At 43.4% G+C, this 18326-nt stretch overlaps 1 protein-coding gene across 1 annotated transcript; it reads left to right on the forward strand.

Annotated features, from left to right (window-relative positions):
* The first annotated feature begins 6834 nt into the window (after nt 1–6834).
* PIP (prolactin induced protein) lies at nt 6835–18103 on the forward strand. Its single transcript, XM_061166469.1, has 4 exons — nt 6835–6929; nt 8408–8519; nt 17546–17660; nt 17985–18103. Exons 1-4 carry the CDS (start codon nt 6835–6837, stop codon nt 18101–18103), a joined length of 441 nt encoding a protein of 146 aa, XP_061022452.1.
* Nucleotides 18104–18326: the final 223 nt, after the last annotated feature.

The raw sequence follows: 18326 nt of genomic DNA on the forward strand, positions 1-18326 counted from the left end.
CAGACAACTTAAGTTTGAAACCCAACTCTATACATTATTCACTTTGCAACCTTGAGCCAGTTGCCTTATCTCTCTGGACTTCAAATTCCTCATCCATAAAATGGGATAATACTTAAATTACATGATTTTTAAAGAACAGGTAAATTAATATGTTAAGCACTTAGAATAGAGTCTGACTTATACCAAGAGCTCTGTAAATATTTGTTCTTAGTGTTGCTTTTGGTATTTGTAGAGGCTACACATGGTAATTCTGGGGTGTGTGATTCTCATGAGAAAAAGAGACAAAAGAAAGTCAACTCTACTTCTGAGGTCTTTCACAGTGGAAGGGAGGGTCATATGTTAAAAGTTCAATTCAGTTCAGTTGCTCAGTCGTGTCCGACTTTTTGCAACCCCATGGACTGCAGCACGCCAGGCCTCCCTGTCCATCACCAACTCCCAGAGTTTACTCAAACTCATGTCCATTGAGTCGGTGATGCCATCCAACCATCTTATCCTCTGTCATCCCCTTCTCCTCCTGCCCTCAATCTTTCCCAGCATCAGGGTCTTTTCCAATGAGTCAACTCTTCGCATGAGTTGGCCAAAGTATTGGAGTTTCAGCTTCAACATCAGTCCTTCCAATGAACACTCAGGACTTAACTCCTTTAGGATGGACTGGTTGGATCTCCTTGTAGTCCAAGGGACTCTCAAGACTCTTCTCCAACACCACAGTTCAAAAGCATCAATTCTTCGGCGCTCAGCACGGTCAGTCTTATAGAAGGCAAAACACACACTTAGAGTGGGTCTTGTATCTCCCCACTCTGGAACTCTCCCTTTGGATAGCGTCACTAGGAGACAGTGGAATCACTAAAAACTCAGGGTCTAAAACCAGATGGCCTGTGTTCAAATTCTGACTCCATCCAGAGACATATTCACAGTAGAGTTAGTGATGTGAAGATTCAGGGCCCCTCACTTACAGCCTCTTCCAAGGTCCTGTACCTGTATTTCACATTTGTAAATGTGTATTCTATTTGTGAAAGAGGTTCCCAATCCTATAAAACAAAACTTTCTGATTTCACAAAACCTGGATCTAAAGTTGGCTCCTCTAGTTACTGGCTATGTGACCTGGGCTCCATGTATTTATCTGCTATGTGCCTCCATTTCCCCACTTGTTAAACGGATTAAAACTGGAAACCTACTCTGTGGGGTTATTTTGAAAATTAAGTGAGTTAATATATGTGAAGTACTTAGCACAATGTCATGCACATAGTATGTGTTCAATGTGTGTTGGCTTCAATAACTCCCTTTTCAGGTGTCCCTTAACTTCCTGCCTGTCAGGTCCAGGGTAATCTCTCTCTTTGCAAATTTAGCCTGTGGCAAGCTCCTCCCTAATCCTTAATCCCTTCCCCTAGCACCTGAGCACATTCTCTGCTGTGAGCCTCCTCAGATTTTTACAATCTGATTTTATCAATCTCTCTTTGATTTCTTAAACCTACTATACTTGTTCATTACTTAAAGCACATGACAAATTGGTATTTTTTTCCCCTTTAGGAGCCATCTGCTTAATGGGTTTTCTGAACAATAACACAAGGAAAGTGATAGCATTATCCTGAAAACTTTTGTTATAAATAGTATCTTGAAAACATTCATACATACAGAACTGTGGAAAACATTCATACATACAGAACTGTGGCCACTAATTAGATTCTATCTTGCCCCTGAAATATTGATCTTTTCAGATATATTCAGCCCCATGAATACTTATACCTCTATGTCAACTGTGGAACAGGCTTGGGACACATGGATCTTTGCCTGATCTGTCTGTCTAGCGGGTTTCTCGGGTGGTGCTAGTGGTAAAGAACTTGCTTGCCAATGCAGAAGACAATAAGAGACGCAGGTTCGATCCCTGGGTCAGTAAGATCCCCTGGAGGAGGGCATGGCAATCTACTCCAGTGGAATCCTGTGGACAGAGGAGCGTGGCGGGCTACAGTCCACAAGGTCACAAAGAGTCAGACACGACTGAGACAACTTAGCACGCATACAGGCATTTGCCTAGTTCCTGATTTAAAGCTAAACCCAGTGAAAATGTATAAGAAAACATGCTGCTGCCAGGTTTGCCTCATACTCTCCATCTCCCTCCAAATCTTCTATGCAGTTTGGGTAGCAGTTAAGGAACAAGGTTGTATTGACTGATTGGCTTAATGGCTCTCAAACCACATCACTTTCTAGAACTGATAGTCATTGCTGTTTAAGTCAGGATTATTGAACCAATGTCTGCAAACGTTCAAGTCAGGTTCACATACCCAGGAGTCCTATAACCAAATATACATGACGGAGTGAAAGACAAATGCCAGTCATTCATACTGGTCCTTACGTCATCCTCACCATGTTTCATTATTCCGTGGCCATCATTTTCCACGGTATCTTGACAAATATGTGACCATTGCTTTCTCTTCTTTTTTTGGGGGGGGGTCCTCACCATGTGGCATGCAAACCTTAGTTCCCCAATGAGGAATTGAACCCACACCCTCTGCATTGGCACTGTGGATTCTTTTTTCATTGGTTATCAATCCTAAATATTTATTGGAGGGACTGCTGCTGAGACTGAATCTCCAGTACTCTGGCCACCTGATGCAGAGTCAACTCATTGGAAAAGATCCTGATGCTGGGAAGGATTGAAGGCAGGAAAAGAAGGGGATGACAGAGGATAAGAAGGTTAGATGGCATCACCAACTCAACGGACATGAGTTTGAGCAAACTCCAGGAGTTGGTGATGAACAGGGAAGTCCAGTGTAGTCAATGGAATCACTTGCAGTCAGACATGACTGAGCGACTGAACAACAACAAATTAATTAATTTGACTGCACTGGGTTTTAGTTGAGTCACATGGGATCTTTGATCTTCCCTGAGACATGCAGGGTCTTTAGTTGGGGCGTGTGAACTCTTAGTTGTGGCATGCGGGATCTAGTTCCTTGATGAGGGATCGAAACTGGGTCCCCTGAAATGGGAGTGTGAAGTCTTAGCCACTGGACCACCAGGGAACTCCCATGTGACCATAAAAACAGTAATAATTTTATACTAAAATAGAGGTAAATATCACTATGCAGTACCTTTCAAAATTATGTTAAATAGGCAATAACCTGTCTCACATCCCAGGACTTCACCACATGATAAAGTTACACTGAAACATCCTGAAGCCCAGGGAACCGGCGCAGAGAATTCAGCCCAACCCGTCTAAGTGGTGAATCTTCACTTCTCATCTGCCCTTCGCAGGTGAAAGGCCACTATACCCTGAGGTTCAGAGAGCAACTTTACCAACAGTTTCAAGTATACTTTTAACCAATATGAATCCCAACACTTTCAACCTGTACTATCCCTTTCCAAACAGTCTGTATTAGGATTCTCAGAAGAGAAACAGAACCAGTAGGGTATGTGTTGGGGAGACAGGGCTGGTTGCTGGGGTGTGTGGGTGCGGGGTGTGTGTTGGGGTGTATAGGGGTGGGTGGGTATTGGGGTGTGTCTAGGGTCTCTGTGGGTGGGTGTGTGGGGTATGGGTGTGTGGGGGGTAGGTGTTGGGGGGGTGGGTGTTAGGGTTTGTATGGGTGTGTGTGTTGGGGTGTGTGTTGGGGGGGTGGGTGTTAGGGTGTGTAGGGGTGTGTGTGGGGCATGTGTGGGTGTGGGTGTGTGGGGGTGGGTGGGTATTGGGGTATGTCTTGGGTGTATGTGGGTGTGTGTGGGGGGGTGTGTGTTGGGGTGTGTGGGGGGGGTGTGTGTTGAGGTGTATAGGGGTGGGTGGGTATTGGGGTGTGTCTGGGGTGTATGTGGGTGTGTGTGTGGGGTGTGGGTGCGGGTGTGGGGGGGTGTGTGTTGGGGTGGTGGGTATTAGGGTGTGTGGGGATGTGAGGGGGGCATGTGTGGGTGTGGGTATGTGGGGGTGGGTAGGTATTGGAGTATGTCTGGGATATGTGTGGGTGTGTGTGTGGGGTGTGTGTGTTGGGGGTGAGTGTCAAGGCATGTGGGGATGTGTGGGGGGCATGTGTTGGGGGGGTGGGTGTGTGGGGATGGGTGGGTATTGGGGTGTGTCTGGGGTGTGTCTAGGTGGGTGTGGGGGGTGTGGTTGTTTGTGGGGGTGCATGAAGGGGGTGTGTGTGGGGGTGTGTGTATGTCTGAGAGAGACAGACAGAGTTGTGTTTTCTTTTTTTTAAGGATTTGATTCATATAATTGCAGAGACTGGCCAGTTTGAAATCTATGTGGCAGGAGAGCACCCTGAAGACCCAGAAAAGAGTTGATGTCACAGATCAGGTCTGAAGGCATTCTAGAGGTAAAATCTCTTCCTTGGGTGGCCTTAGTCCTTTCTCTTAAGGCTTTCATCTGATTGGATGAGACCTGCCCGCATCATGGAAGGTAATTAGCTTTACTCAATGTCTATTGATTTAAAAATAACTTCACAGTAAGTCAGAGAAAGAGAGATATGGTATGATATCCCTTACACACAGAATCTAAAAAGAAATGACACAAATGAACTCACAAAACAGAAAGAGACTCACACATTCAGAGAAGGAACTTATGGTTATGGGAGGAAGGGGGAAGAGACAGGGAGCATGGGATTGACATACACACGTTGCTCTATTTTAAGTGGATAACCAAGAGGGCGCAGCACGGGGAACTCTGCTCAGCATTAGGTGGCAGCCTGGATGCAAGGGGAATTTAGGGGAGGATGGATACATGTATATGTTGTCACTTTGCTGTGGACCTGAAATTATAACACTGTTAATCAGCTATACTCCAGTATAAAATTAAAAGTATAAATAAAAATAAACAAACTAAAAATTAAATTTAGAAAAGAAATAAAGCTCCACAGTGACATCGAGACTTGTACTTAACCCAAAACTAGGTACTTTGGTCTAGCCAAATTGACATACAAAATAAACCATCAAATGAGCCATGACCTGCACAGTATATAAGATACATCATGTGCACTGAAGGTTCTAAATACTGTTGTTTCCTATGGCAACCCACTCCAGTATTCTTGCTGGAAAATTCCATGGACAGAGGAGCCTGGTGGGCTACTAAAGTCCCTGGGGTCCCAAAGAGTCAGACACGACTGAGCACACACGCACACATTCACACTGGCCAACAGGAGAACACAGAGTCAATAGATCCTCTTAACTCATCAGCTGTCCCTTTTGGAGAATTGCTTTGACGGAAATATGCTAGAGGTAGGTCCTCAATGGTTTGACTATGCCTTCAAAGGGAGCTAAACCTCAGCAGGGAGTTCTTCCTGGATTTCCAGTGGAAGAGAATGGACACTTTCTAGATTCTTTTGCCCTGATTCTTCTCTGATCTCAGCTAGCAGGTCCCTCTGATGAAATTTATACAAGCAAGTAAGAGGAGCAGGTGCAAAGAAAATTACATTGTTGAAGAATGTTGAAAGAATGCAGATGTATAGAAAATTACAATGTTGAAAAAGGAGGGTCACCATGACCAGGGCAGGTGGAATGAAAGCATTGTTCTTGAGTACACGGAACGGAAACAAAGAAGAAAGCATGTGACCACAATAATAGCTGGAGTCATAAGTGAGGAATGACATGAGTAATGTCAAGTTCAGAGGAATGAGTAGGGAAATGCAGGAATATAATAAGCAGGAAGAGCAATCCACAAAGATATATTCAGAAACAGAGGCATACACCTGGACTTTAAATCTGAATTCTGGCTCTAGAGATATACATAGGCAACTCTCAGAACCCTGATTTTCACGTTCATGCCTGGGAAAGTCTTCCTATACCGCTATCTGTCAAGCAAAGGACAGGAACAAATTCCACAATGTCATGACATCATAAGTAAAGGAATAGATTTAACTGAATAAAGACTATCACAAAGCCAGTGCCATCAAGAGCCAGTTTCCCTCTCACCCCAGGGAGAGAATCTCTCATTCCTGCCAGAGCAATTTCTGGACACTGTTTAGGTTCTGTTCTAATGGAGACAATCCTTCCCTTTGTGGGTCTTCCTGTGTGCCTCATGCTGTAACACAGTAGTAAAAAAGTGACCACCTCAATAGTGAAATAAGCAGACTCTTCAGTGCTGAGATGTCTGATTTAGGAAAGCCAGCTATGTACAGAAATTGTCTAGAGTTAAAATACTGCCTGCACTGGGGACTCTGGGGCAGCTAGGGGTCTTGGGCATCTGTAGGATGTATCATTAACCCTGAAGGTAAGAAGGACTCTACAATCACAAATATCTTCAAGTCACCCAGTGCTGTGACCTCAATTTTCCATCATCCAGAGCAGCCCATCTCTAGTTCCCCCACCATATCATTTTTTGGTGGCCCTTGGGGAGACCTTGATCACCTTAGTTTCTGAAAAAAGGATTTGAACATGTCCTGTTGAACTTAATAAGGGGATCAAGTAAATGTGCCCCAGACTGAGATCTGAAATCTGCTCCTATAGCTGGATTATCTGGCTCCAGAGACTATCAGAGGAGTGACTGAAGCTAAGACCATGTAGAGCAGGACAGACAGGTATGGAAGGATGAGGAGAAAGAAATCATTTCTGTCAACTAGGGAAAGTTTGGTATATCTTTTGAGATCCTGGCCATTCTAAAAAACTCATAGTGAGAAAATGAGGAAGGGTAATCTAATTCCTCTCTCAGACTCTTAACACTCAAGCTGAATGTTGACTTTTTCCATAGAAAAACAAACTTTAGCTCAACAAGGAAAGATCATACGTGAGGAGGATAAATGTATGATTGACAACATGGATCTGCTTGGCAGCTCTCTACTTCCTTGATCTGCGTATAAAGACTGTGCTGAGCACCTGGGATCCTACTTCTCTAGGACATCACATTCTGTCTCTTTCAGCATGTACTCTCTCCATCTCCTGCTCAGGGCCAGCCCTGCTGCCCTGCTTCTGATTCTTTGCCTGCAGCTGGGGACCACCAAAGCTCAGGAAGACACGTGAGCCAAGACTTTCTCCTCTTCATTAAAAACAAAACAAAAAAAATTGGGTCGGGAGGGGGCTCCTCCACTCCTACTCTAGAAATCTGCATATCTGCTCCTGAAAACTTTTTCAGCTTCCCAGAACTCTAGTCCCAGGAACTGTCATGAACCCCACGCCTGGCCCCATTTTTCCCCTCTTAGGGAGTGTCATCAATTTCCCTCACATGGGTACTTCTAGGTTGCCCATGGAAATAAGGCTCCCAGTGTTCAAGCAGGCTGTAAGTAACTGTTGCTGTGGTTGTTTACTTGCTAGGATGTGTATGTCTCTTTTGTGACCCCATAGACTATAGCCCACCGGCCTCCTCTGTCCATGGGATTTCCCAGGCAAGAATACAGAAGTGGATTGCCACTTCCTTCTCCAGGGGATCTTCCTTACCCAGGCACTGAACCTGAGGCTCCTGCATGGAAGGTGGATTCTTTACCTTTGAGCCAAAGCTCTGATCCACATCCTGTCCATAGTCAATACCTTTGTGAGAATTTTGCTCAGAAAACCCCACCTTCTCATACCTTCCCTCCTAGAAGAGAAGATGAAGCAGGTCAGAGAGCTCCAACAATAGCTTTAGGAAGCTTTGGGCAGGACTCAGGAAAGGATTAGAGGGTGTGGTCACAGATCCTTGGCGCTATGGTATGAGGCTGCGCTGACCCAGCAACTTAGACATTCTCCCTATTCTCAAGACCACAGATGAAGGCAAGGACCCCTGGCCCCCACAAACACTGATATCAGGAGGCGCAGGTTTAGAAGCTAGTTCACTGCGGGTCCACGCTTGACAGAAGCAAGAAACTGGGCAAGGAGAATGGAGTGAGTAGGAAGTGGAGCAAAGGTCTGGGGAGGAACAGAATCACTCAGCATATCTTGGAAGCTTTCTCTACAGGAAGAGAGTTTGGAATGCTGGGTTTCTGGAATATGATTCTGGTGGTGATCTCTATAGTGTGACCAGACGTCCTATCCTGGAAAAAAAGCCTCGGGATTTTGAGAAGCTTGTATAATGTGGAGGCATCAAGAAACACTGAGTGAGGATTAAGTTCAGATATAGATACCACTCTATTCAGCCCTGAGGTACGGCAAGTAGTTGAAATAAGCTGTGCTAATTAAGGTGACCACCCAGCCCAGTTTGCTCAGGAGTTTCTTGGTTTTAGCACTAGAAAGCCCCTCATCCCAGGCAGTTCCTTGCTTTGGGGCAAACGAGGATGACCAGTGCAAGGAAAGAAGATGCTCAGCTTTAAAATAAAGAATTCAAGTTGCTTTAGTAAGCACACCTAATCTGTACAAAACAAGCCCAAATCAAAAGTTCTCAGGAGACTCAGATGCTGAGGGATTGATCCTGCTCTCATCATCTCCTTCCTCCGCACCTTCTCTGTTCCCTTGGTCCTGTTGATCGCAAGCCCCATCTCTTGTGGATTGATTTCTGATCTCCGGCCTGCTTCTCTCTTCCCAGAACCAGTCGACAGTTGGTGACAATGGACCTGCAGATGCTGCAAATAGCAGAGGCGAGTGAAGAGGCCACCGTGGTGCTTAAAGTTTCAACAGAACTGAGGGAATGCATGGTGGTAAGTAGAGGCCCACCTTGGGAAAAGTCTAATTGCTAATTACAAATACGGTTAAATCAAGCTCTGACTTCAATATTGCATAATGTAATTAATAGCATAATGAACCCCCACCCTCCTGCTCCCAATGCTCATATAGATACTTGAGCCTCAGAATAATCATGGGGGCTCAGGGCAGATGACTACTGTGATTTTACAGATGAAGGGACCCCCACAATCCAGACAAGTGTGGGAGGGAGGAGACAGAAGGCATGACTAGTGGGAGAAGCACAGCTAAGAGGGAAGAGACAAAAATGTGTGAGAGGTGGGGGAGGATGGGTGAGAGTCCCTCCCCAGGTCCTGGGTATGACCGTTTGAGATGAAGGACAGGAGCGTGGAGAGCCTCAGAAGGAAAACCCACAATCCCATCTGGGAGGTTGAGGCAAGTGGGGAAACGAGATGCGGTGCCAACAACAGGCAGGTTATGAACCCTCCTCCTCAGGAAGCCCTGAGCAGAGTCTGCATTCTTCTCACTCTTCTGTTCTTTGGCTTTGTCTGCTCTTTTGTCAGAAGCTGACCGTTGTTCCAACCTCTCCTCTCTGATAAGGAAAGCACACCCTTCTCCTCCCTTTCTCCCAGTTCAGCAGTTCAGACCAGAGGATCTCCAAGGATAACGTGCATTAGGCCCCCTCTTGTCTGACTGCTCTGGGTCCTGTGGAAAGGACCTGTGCAGGTTGAACCCACAGAACTTCCCCTTGCACCCCAGGAAGAGTGTGTCCTTCTCCACCTCACTGACAGTCTCCTCTGGTATTGTCACGAAAGCATGATCCTCCCTTGCTAGGGGCTTCCTCAATGCTCAGCGGATAAAGAACTGACCTGTAATGCAGGAGACACAGGAGATGTGAATTCCATCCCTGGGTGGGGAAGATCTCCCTGGAGGAGGAAACAGCAACCCACTCCAGTATTCTTGCCTGAAAAATTCCATAGACAGAGGAGCGTGGTGGGCTACAGTTCATGGCAGCGCAGAGGGTCGTACACAGCTGAGCGACTGAGCAGGCACGCACATCCCTTGTTAGCCACCTCTGTTCAAGGACCAAGATCCATGCATCTACCCCATCTCATTCCAGAAAGACATCTCTCAAGAAGCACAGGTACCTTCTGACAGCTTCGGAATTCAAATTAGATTTGAAAGTCCAAGTGTTATTCTCTCAGTCGAGTCTGACTCCTTGCGACCCCATGGACCGTAGCCCACCAGGCTCCTCTGTCCATGGGATTCTCCAGGCAAGAACACTGGAGTGGGTTGCCATTCCCTTCTCCAGGGGATCTTTCTGACCCAGGGATCGAACATGGGTCTCCCACATTGGAGGCAGATTCTTAACCTTCTGAGCCACCAGAGACTTTAAGGACAGGGACTAAATAGAAAACAAAATTGGGAGTGTGAGGATTGTTATTCATTAAACTACTTTCTAGAAATGGCCCCACACCTATAGGAGAAAGACTCCTGATCATTGAGCAAAGAGTAATACAGCTGCTTTATCCAATTTTTCTGTTTACAATCCAATAACATGAACTATGTATATTAATTAGAGGTGGGAGGGAGGGTGAATTATAATTTTTCAATTTTGTGTTTTGTTTATCAAAAGCACAGATGAAAAAAGAATGTGAAGATGGGCATAAAAGTTTTGTGATAATGGTAATTTCTAGTGGTGATAGATTATGAAAGTCCAATTCCAACCCTGAGAATGTAACAGGTGTTAAAAAAAAATGTGTTTAATCAACAATTTGACACCTGATGTAATTTTTTGCTGCTGTGATTAACAAAACTGTCTTAAGAACAATGCTAGTATAATGAAATAAAGCAATCTTTTTAAAACCTAACCAAGTACAAGTCAAAGACAAAGAACTCCATAGAATGAATGATACTGCAAATTAGAAAGAATTTATGTATAACTGTAAAATAAGTGTGAGCTTTCCAGGTGGTGCTAGCAACAAAGAACCAGCCTGCCAATGCAGGAGACAAGAGAAGGTTCGATCCCTGGGTCAGGAAGATCCCCTAGAGAAGGAAATGGCAACCCACTCCAGTATTCTTGCCTGGAGAATCCCATGAACAGAGGAACCTGGCAGGTTACAGTCCATGGGGGTCACAAAGTGTCAGACACAACTGAGCAACTTAGCATGCAAGCATGAAATAAATGTATAACTATGAATACTTCATATTTTTAAAACTTTGGAAAAAATTATAATTTTATAGGTGTGATGCTTCTAGAACCTAATATTCATTTTCTACTAATTATAATGTTTATGTAACTAAATTCTTGACCAAGTGAGGTATTAAAGATCACAAAGACAAGTATAGAATAGATTGGGATTTCCCTGGGGGTCCAATGGCTAAAACTCTGCACTTCCAAGGCAGGGGACCCGATCAGGGAATTAGATCCCACATGTTGCAACAATAGATCCCTTGTGCCACAACTAAGACCCAGGGTAGCCAATTGAATAAATAAATACAAATAAATATTTTTAAAATGGAATAGACTATACCCTCAATCATGTGTTTGAATATAAACACCATATAATCATTTAATGTTGAAGAAAATGTAGGGTTAACCAAGTTCTTAAACATCTGGACCATTTTGCTGGTCTTGGGACTCTTACCAGAAAATTGCTCTAAATTTATAAATAAAATGTACTGGTTACAAAAGAAAACAGATATGGTAAAGAAAAATGATAAAGTTAGTTAAAAAATTAACTTGTGATACAGCTATATGTGTGTGTTCCTTTATGGGTGCACTAGCTGAAAGGCAATATACTTAAATATAAACAAGTTACACTTTATTTTCTAGAGATTATATATATGATGGCTGTTATCGTGAAGCTTGAGTAAAGACCTTAAACTGTACACTACCATTTGGCAACAAATCACAGCTGTTTTGTTGGACATCCAAGGGACTAGGAATTTTTTGCTTTGGTTATTCAAGTAGTGAAAATCCTGATTCATAAAGATTGTTGTTGCTCACTTCATAAGGCATGTCCAACTCTTTGCGACCACATGAATTGCACCACGCCAGGCTTCCCTGTCCTTCACTATCTCCCAGAGTTTTCTCAAACTCACATCCATTGAGCTGATGATGATATCTAATGGTCTCATCCTATGCTGCCCTGTCTCCTCCTGCCATTGATCTTTTCCAGAATCAGGGTCTTTTCCACTGAATCAGCTCTTTGTATCAGGTGGCCAAAGTATCAGAACTTCGGCTTCACCATCAGTCCTTTCAATGAATATTCAGGGTTGACTTCCTTTAGGACTGACTGGTCCAACTCTCACATCCATACATGACTACTGGGAAAATCAATAGCTTTAACTATACAGATGTTGGTCAGCAAAGTGATGTCTCTGCTTTTTAATAATTTGTTTAGGTTTGTCATAGCTTTTCTTTCAAGGAGCAAACATCTTTTAATTTCATGGCTACAGTCATCATCCTTAGTGATTTTAGAGCCTAAGAGAGTAAAATTTGTCACTGTTTGCACTTTCCTTTTCTATTTGAATGAAGTGATGGGACTGGATGCCTTTTTGTTGTTGTGTTGTTCCGTCATTCAGTCATGTCCAAGTCTTTGCTACCCCATGGACTGCAGCACGCCAGGCCTCCCTTGTCCTTCACCATTTCCTGGAGTTTGTTCAAACTCATGTCCACTGAATTGGTGATGCCATCCAACCATCTCATCCTCTGTTGTCCCCTTCTTCTCCTGTTTCAATTTTTCCCAGCATCAGGTTCTTTTCTAATGAGTCAGATCTTCACATCAGGTAGCCAAAGTATTAGAGCTTCAGCTTCAGCATCAGTCCTTCCAATGAATATTCAGGGTTGATTTCCTTTAGGATTGACTGGTTTGATCTCCTTGCAGTCCAAGGGATACTCCAAGAATAGTCCAAGAATACTTAAGAGTATTCTCCAACACCACAATTCAAAAGCATCAATTCTTTAGTGCTCAGCCTTGTTTATGGTCCAACTCTCACATCCATACATGACTACTGGAAAAATCATAGCTTTGACTATATGGACCTTTATCATCCAAGTAATGTCTCTGCTTTTTAATATGCTGTCTAGGTTTGTCATAGCTTTCCTTCCAAGGAGCAAGCATCTTTTCATTTCATGACTGCAGTCACCAACTGCAGTGATTCTGGAACCCAAGACAATAAAGTCTTTCACTGTTTCCATCGTTTCCCAATCTATTTGCCATGAAGTGATGGGACCAGATGTCATGATCTTAGTTTTTTGAATGTTGAGTTTTAAGCCAGTTTTTCATTCTCCTCTTTCACACTCATCAAAAGGTTCTTTAATTCCTCTTTCCTTTCTGCCATTAAAGTGGTATAATTTGCATATCTAAGGTTGTTATTTCTCCTAGAAATATTGATTCCAGCTTGTGAGTCACCCAGCCCGGCATTTAGCATGATGTAGCTAAATAAGTTAAATAAGCAGTGTGGCAATATACAGCCTTAACGTACTCCTCTCCCAATTTTGAACCAGTTTGTTGTTTCATGTCCAGTTCGAACTGTTGCTTCTTGTCTCTCGGACAAGTAAAATGATCTGGTATTTCCATCTCTTTAAGAATTTTCCACACTTTGTTTTGATCCACACAGTCAAACGCTTTCGTGTAGTCAATGAAGCAGAAGTAAATGTTTTCCTGGAATTCCCTTGCTTTTCTATGACACAACAAATGGGGGAAATTTGATGTCTGACTCTTCTGCCTTTTCTAAACCCAGCTTGTACATCTGGAATTTCTCAGTTCACATACTACTGAAGCCCAGTTTGAAGGATTTTGCATATTACTTTGCTAGCATATGAAATGACTGCAATTGTGCTGTAGTTTGAACATTCTTTTGAATTGCCCATTTTGGGGACTGGAATGAAAACTATTTTTTTCCAGTCCTGTGGCCACTGCAGCGTTTTCCAAATTTGCTGACATATTGAGTGCAGCACTTGAACAGCATCTTCTTTTAGGATTTTAAATGGATCAGCTGGAATTCCATCACCTCCACTAGCTTTGTTCACTCTAATAATTCCTAAGGCCTGCTTGACTTCACCTTCCAGGATATCCGTCTCTAGGTAAGTGACAATGCTATCATGGTTATCAGGTTATTAAGACCTTTTTGTATAATTCTTCTGTGTATTCCTGCCACCTCTTCTTCTTTTTTTTTTTTTTCCCATTTATTTTTATTAGTTGGAAGCTAATTACAATATTGTAGTGGTTTTTGCCAAACATTGACATGAATCAGCCATGGATTTACATGTATTTCCCATCCCGATCCCCCCTCCCACCTCCCTCCCCAGAGTGATTTTTTTTTTTTTCAATTTGTTCTGTTTTTTTTTGTTTTGTTTTGTTTTTTGTTTTTTTATTATTATTTTTTTTATTATTAGTTGGAGGCCAATCACTTCACAACATTTCAGTGGGTTTTGTCATACATTGATATGAATCAGCCATGGATTTACACGTATTCCCCATCCCGATCCCCGCTCCCACCTCCCTCTCCACCCGATTCCCCCAGGTCTTCCCAGTGCACCAGGCCGGAGCACTTGTCTCATGCATCCCACCTGGGCTGGTGATCTGTTTCACCATAGATAGTATACATGCTGTTCTTTTGAAATATCCCACCCTCACATTCTCCCACAAAGTTCAAAAGTCTGTTCTGTACATCTGTGTCTCTTTTTCTGTTTTGCATATAGGGTTGTCGTTACCATCTTTCTAAATTCCATATATATGTGTTAGTATGCTGTAATGTTCTTTATCTTTCTGGCTTACTTCACTCTGTATAAGGGGCTCCACCTTCATCCATCTCATTAGGACTGGTTCAAATGAATTCTTTTTAATGGCTGAGTAATATTCCATGGTGTATATGTACCACAGCTTCCTTATCCATTCATCTGCTGATGGGCATCTAGGTTGCTTCCATGTCCTGGCTATTATAAACAGTGCTGCGATGAACATTGGGGTGCACGTGTCTCTTTCAGATCTGGTTTCCTCAGTGTGTATGCCCAGAAGTGGGATTGCTAGGTCATATTTGCCACCTCTTCTTAATCTCTTCTGCTTCTGTTAGTCCTTACCATTTCTATCTTTTATCATGTCCATCCTTGCATGAAATATTCCCTTGATATGTCAAATTTCTTGAAGAGATCTCTTGTCTTTCCTAATCTGTTGTTTTCCTCTATTTCTTTACATTGTTCACTTAAGAAACTTTTCTTATCTTTCCTTGCTATTCTCTGGAACTCTGCATTCAGTTGGGCACATCTTTCCCTTTCTCCTTTGCCCATCGCTTCTTTTCTTTTCTCAGCTATTTGTAAAGCCTCAGACAATCATGTTGCATTCTTGCATTTCTTTTTCTTATGGATGGTTTTGGTCACCACCTCCTGTAAAATGTTATGAACCTCTGTCCACAGTTTTTCAGGCACTCTGCTATCATATTCAATCCCATAAATCTATTCATCACCTCCACAGTATAATCATAAGGGATTTCATTTAGGTTATACCTGAATTGTCTCTTGTTTCTCCCTACTTTCTTCAATTTAAGACTGAATTTTGCAACAGGGAGCTCATGATCTGAGCCACAGTCAGCTCTAGGTCTTGTTTTTGCTAACTGTATAGAGCTTCTCCATCTTCAGCTGCAAAGCTTATAAATCAATCTGATTTTAGTATTGACCATCTGGTGATGTCCATGTGTAGAGCTGTCTCTTGTGTTGTTGGAAAAGGGTATTTGTTATGACCAGTGTGTTCTATCTCTGCCCTGGTTCATCTTGTACTCCAAGGCCAAACTTGCCTATTACTCCAGATAACCCTTGACTTTCTACTTTTACTTTCCAATCCCCTGTGATGAAAAGTACATAACTTTTTGGCGTTAGATCTAGAAGGTCTTGTAGGTCTTCACAGAATCCTTCAACTTCAGCTTCTTTGGCATTAGTGGCTGGGACATAGACTTGGATTGCTGTGATGTTGAATAATTTGCCTTGAAAATGAACTGAGATCATTCTGTTATTTTTGAGATTGCACCCAGCACTGAATTTCAGACTCTTTTGTTGCTTCCGAGGGCTATTCCATTTCTTCTAAGGTATTCTTCCCCATAGTAGTGGATATAATGGTCATCTGAATTAAATTCACTCATTCCTGTCTATCTTAGTTCACTGATTCCTAAGATGTCAAGGTTCACTCTGGCCATCTCCTGCTTGATCATGTCCAATTTGCCTTGATTCATGAACCTAACATTCCAGGTTCCTATGCAGTGAAGTTCTTAATAGCATCAGGCTTTACTTTCACCACCAGACATGTCTACAACTGAGTATCATTTCTGCTTTGGCCTAGCCTCTTCATTCTTTTCTGGAGCTATTTCTCTGCTCTTCCCCAGTAGCATATTGGACATCGTCCAACCTTGGGGGCTCATCTTCTGGTGCCATATTCATAGGGTTCTCAAAGCAAGTATACTGGAGTGGATTGCCATTCCCTTCTCCAGTGGACCACGTTTTGTCAGAACTCCACACTGTGATCCATCCATTTTGGGTGGCCCTGTAGAGTGTGGTTCATAGCTTTATTGAGTTATACAAGACTCTCTGCCATGACAATGCTGTGATCCTTGAAGGGGGATAGATGAAGATACACTGTTGCAAATGTAATAAAAAACTAAACAAGGTAAGGGTAGATTTCTCTATAGAAACACCAGGATGTCCAAAGTATTCTGAGTAAAATTCCAAAGGTGAGAACATTTGAGTTCACTGTTTGGGGCTGACAGGCCATTCAGCGCAGAGCTGCCAGTTACCTGGGCAAGTTGCAGGAAAGAAGCTGATGGCCCCAGCCATGAACATGCATGTCAGTGTGATAGAGCACTAAGGTAGAGATGAGGAGACAATATTTCAAGATCTCTAAAATTATAATGTAGTGCAAACATATCTATGTCTCTCTTCTTGATAAGATCACGCATACTGCTAATACCACCATGGATTACTGATGACCTTTGTAACAGAAGTGCTCATTTTCAATGACAGTCTAGTAAAAATAAAGATAAAACTTCTTTCCACCTGAATACACAGGCTCACTGAATACTACCCACAGGTCTTTCTGGGTTTATGGACCCCAGAATAAAACTCCCATGCTGAACAGTAACTAGACAGAAGCTTCTTGACTCCACTGAAACTTACACATGCTGTACTCTGGGGTCTTCATTTTTTTTAGCTTCTTCTCAATTTTGGCAATGCTGGGTCTTCCTTGTGTGGCTTTTCTCTAGTTGCAGTGAGCAGGGGCTACGCTCCAGTTGCAGGGAATGGGCTTCTCATTGCAGTGAATTCTCTCATTGCGGAGAATGCGCTGTCGAGCCGCAGGCTCAATACTTGTGCTGCATGGGCTTCGTTTGCTCTGTGGCATGTGGGATCTTCCCAGCCCAGAGACAGATCCCATGTATTCTGCATTAGCAGGCGAATTCTCTACCACTGAGCCACCAAGGAAGCCTGTATACTCTGGGATCTTAAATTGTAAAGTGCTCTCGATTTGAAAAAGGAAAACTAACTTCAAGATCTCAATCTCATTTGGAACCCATTAGTAGCAGCCAGGATTGGTGAGTAATTGCTTTCGCCTCACAACTGAGGAAAGCCAGGGTGAGACACATCACCCTAATTATGAAAGGTCACTAATTATTGAAAGTCACAGAGTTTTAGAGGAGCACGGCTGGGGTTCAGCCACAGTCTGGCAACGGGGCCTGGCATTGACTTCCACACCCAAGCAGCCAGGCTGTGGTCACAGGCCAATTCTGAACAGCCTTGACTAGGGAAGCAAGCCCTGTGAACTCACTTACCTCTTTCCTCCCAAGCCCTAGACCCACGCTGCTACAGCAGGAATTTGAGGACATGAGGACAGAAGACCTTCTGACCTAGATGACACCACATAGTTGACTCCTCCTGCCTCTGACCCACACCCATCCCTGCCTTTCAATCACTAAGCAGATCTCCCTCCTCCCCCTTCACCCATTCTTGTCTTTCACTCTTCCATCCCCAAGCTAACACTGGGTCCTCTCTCCCCAGATTAAATCTTATCTTCTAAGCAACACTCCGATGGAAGGCAATTTTAATTATAAATACACCTCCTGCCTCTGTGACAGTCACTCAAGGAGCTTCTTCTGGGACTTGCAAACCAACAGTAAGTACAGGAGATGACCAAGCCAAGAACTATCCTCCAGGGAGGGAAAAAACACAAGAGAAAGGTGGCTGCATATCTGGATCAGAACCTCCATGGGGAAGGGCAGAGAGGAAGGGAGGGAAGAAGAGGTGGTGAGAATGTGGGGACTCGGCCCAATTTGAAAGGTGAAAGGTTTGGGAGAAAAGTTAATCAGGGGCCTATATTTGTAAATGATTTGGGGAAACTGAATCCCAGTGGGGAAATTCCTGGTGATGGCAGAAAAGCCAAGGCATAGGGGTCGGAGTGTTATCCGAGATGACCTTTGTCCTGCCTTATCTCTTTCAGGTACTATAAGGATAACAGCAGTGGTTGACGTTATTCGTGAACTAGGTATCTGCCCAAATGACTGGGCAGTGATACCTATTAAAGCAAATCGCTTTTATATCACCAAGAGCCTACCATAGTCTGATCTAAACGGAAGCCTTTGTCTCTGCATACCCCAACCGTGCCAGCAGATGATTTCCTCCAAGGAAAGCTGGTTGGGGTCAACTAGCCAAATTTAGTCTCTAAAATAAACTTCTCACAAGCTTCTCTGACTTCTGCTGTGTCTTTCCTACAAAATCTACCCCAGAGGAGCCTCAGAACAGCCAGAATTTTTAGGGCTCTGCTCTTTCAAAGGACCTTTAC

This window comes from Dama dama, chromosome 18 (assembly GCF_033118175.1).
Source record: "Dama dama isolate Ldn47 chromosome 18, ASM3311817v1, whole genome shotgun sequence".
Taxonomy (NCBI): domain Eukaryota; kingdom Metazoa; phylum Chordata; class Mammalia; order Artiodactyla; family Cervidae; genus Dama; species Dama dama.

Excerpts from the sequence above, each read along its gene's own strand:
- PIP (XM_061166469.1), top strand. The coding sequence starts at position 6,835 with ATGTACTCTCTCCATCTCCTGCTCAGGGCCAGCCCTGCTGCCCTGCTT. Across the intron at positions 8,520-17,545 it reads AACTGAGGGAATGCATGGTG|ATTAAATCTTATCTTCTAAG; the intron begins GTAAGTAGAGGC and ends CTCTCTCCCCAG. Across the intron at positions 17,661-17,984 it reads CTGGGACTTGCAAACCAACA|GTACTATAAGGATAACAGCA; the intron begins GTAAGTACAGGA and ends TATCTCTTTCAG.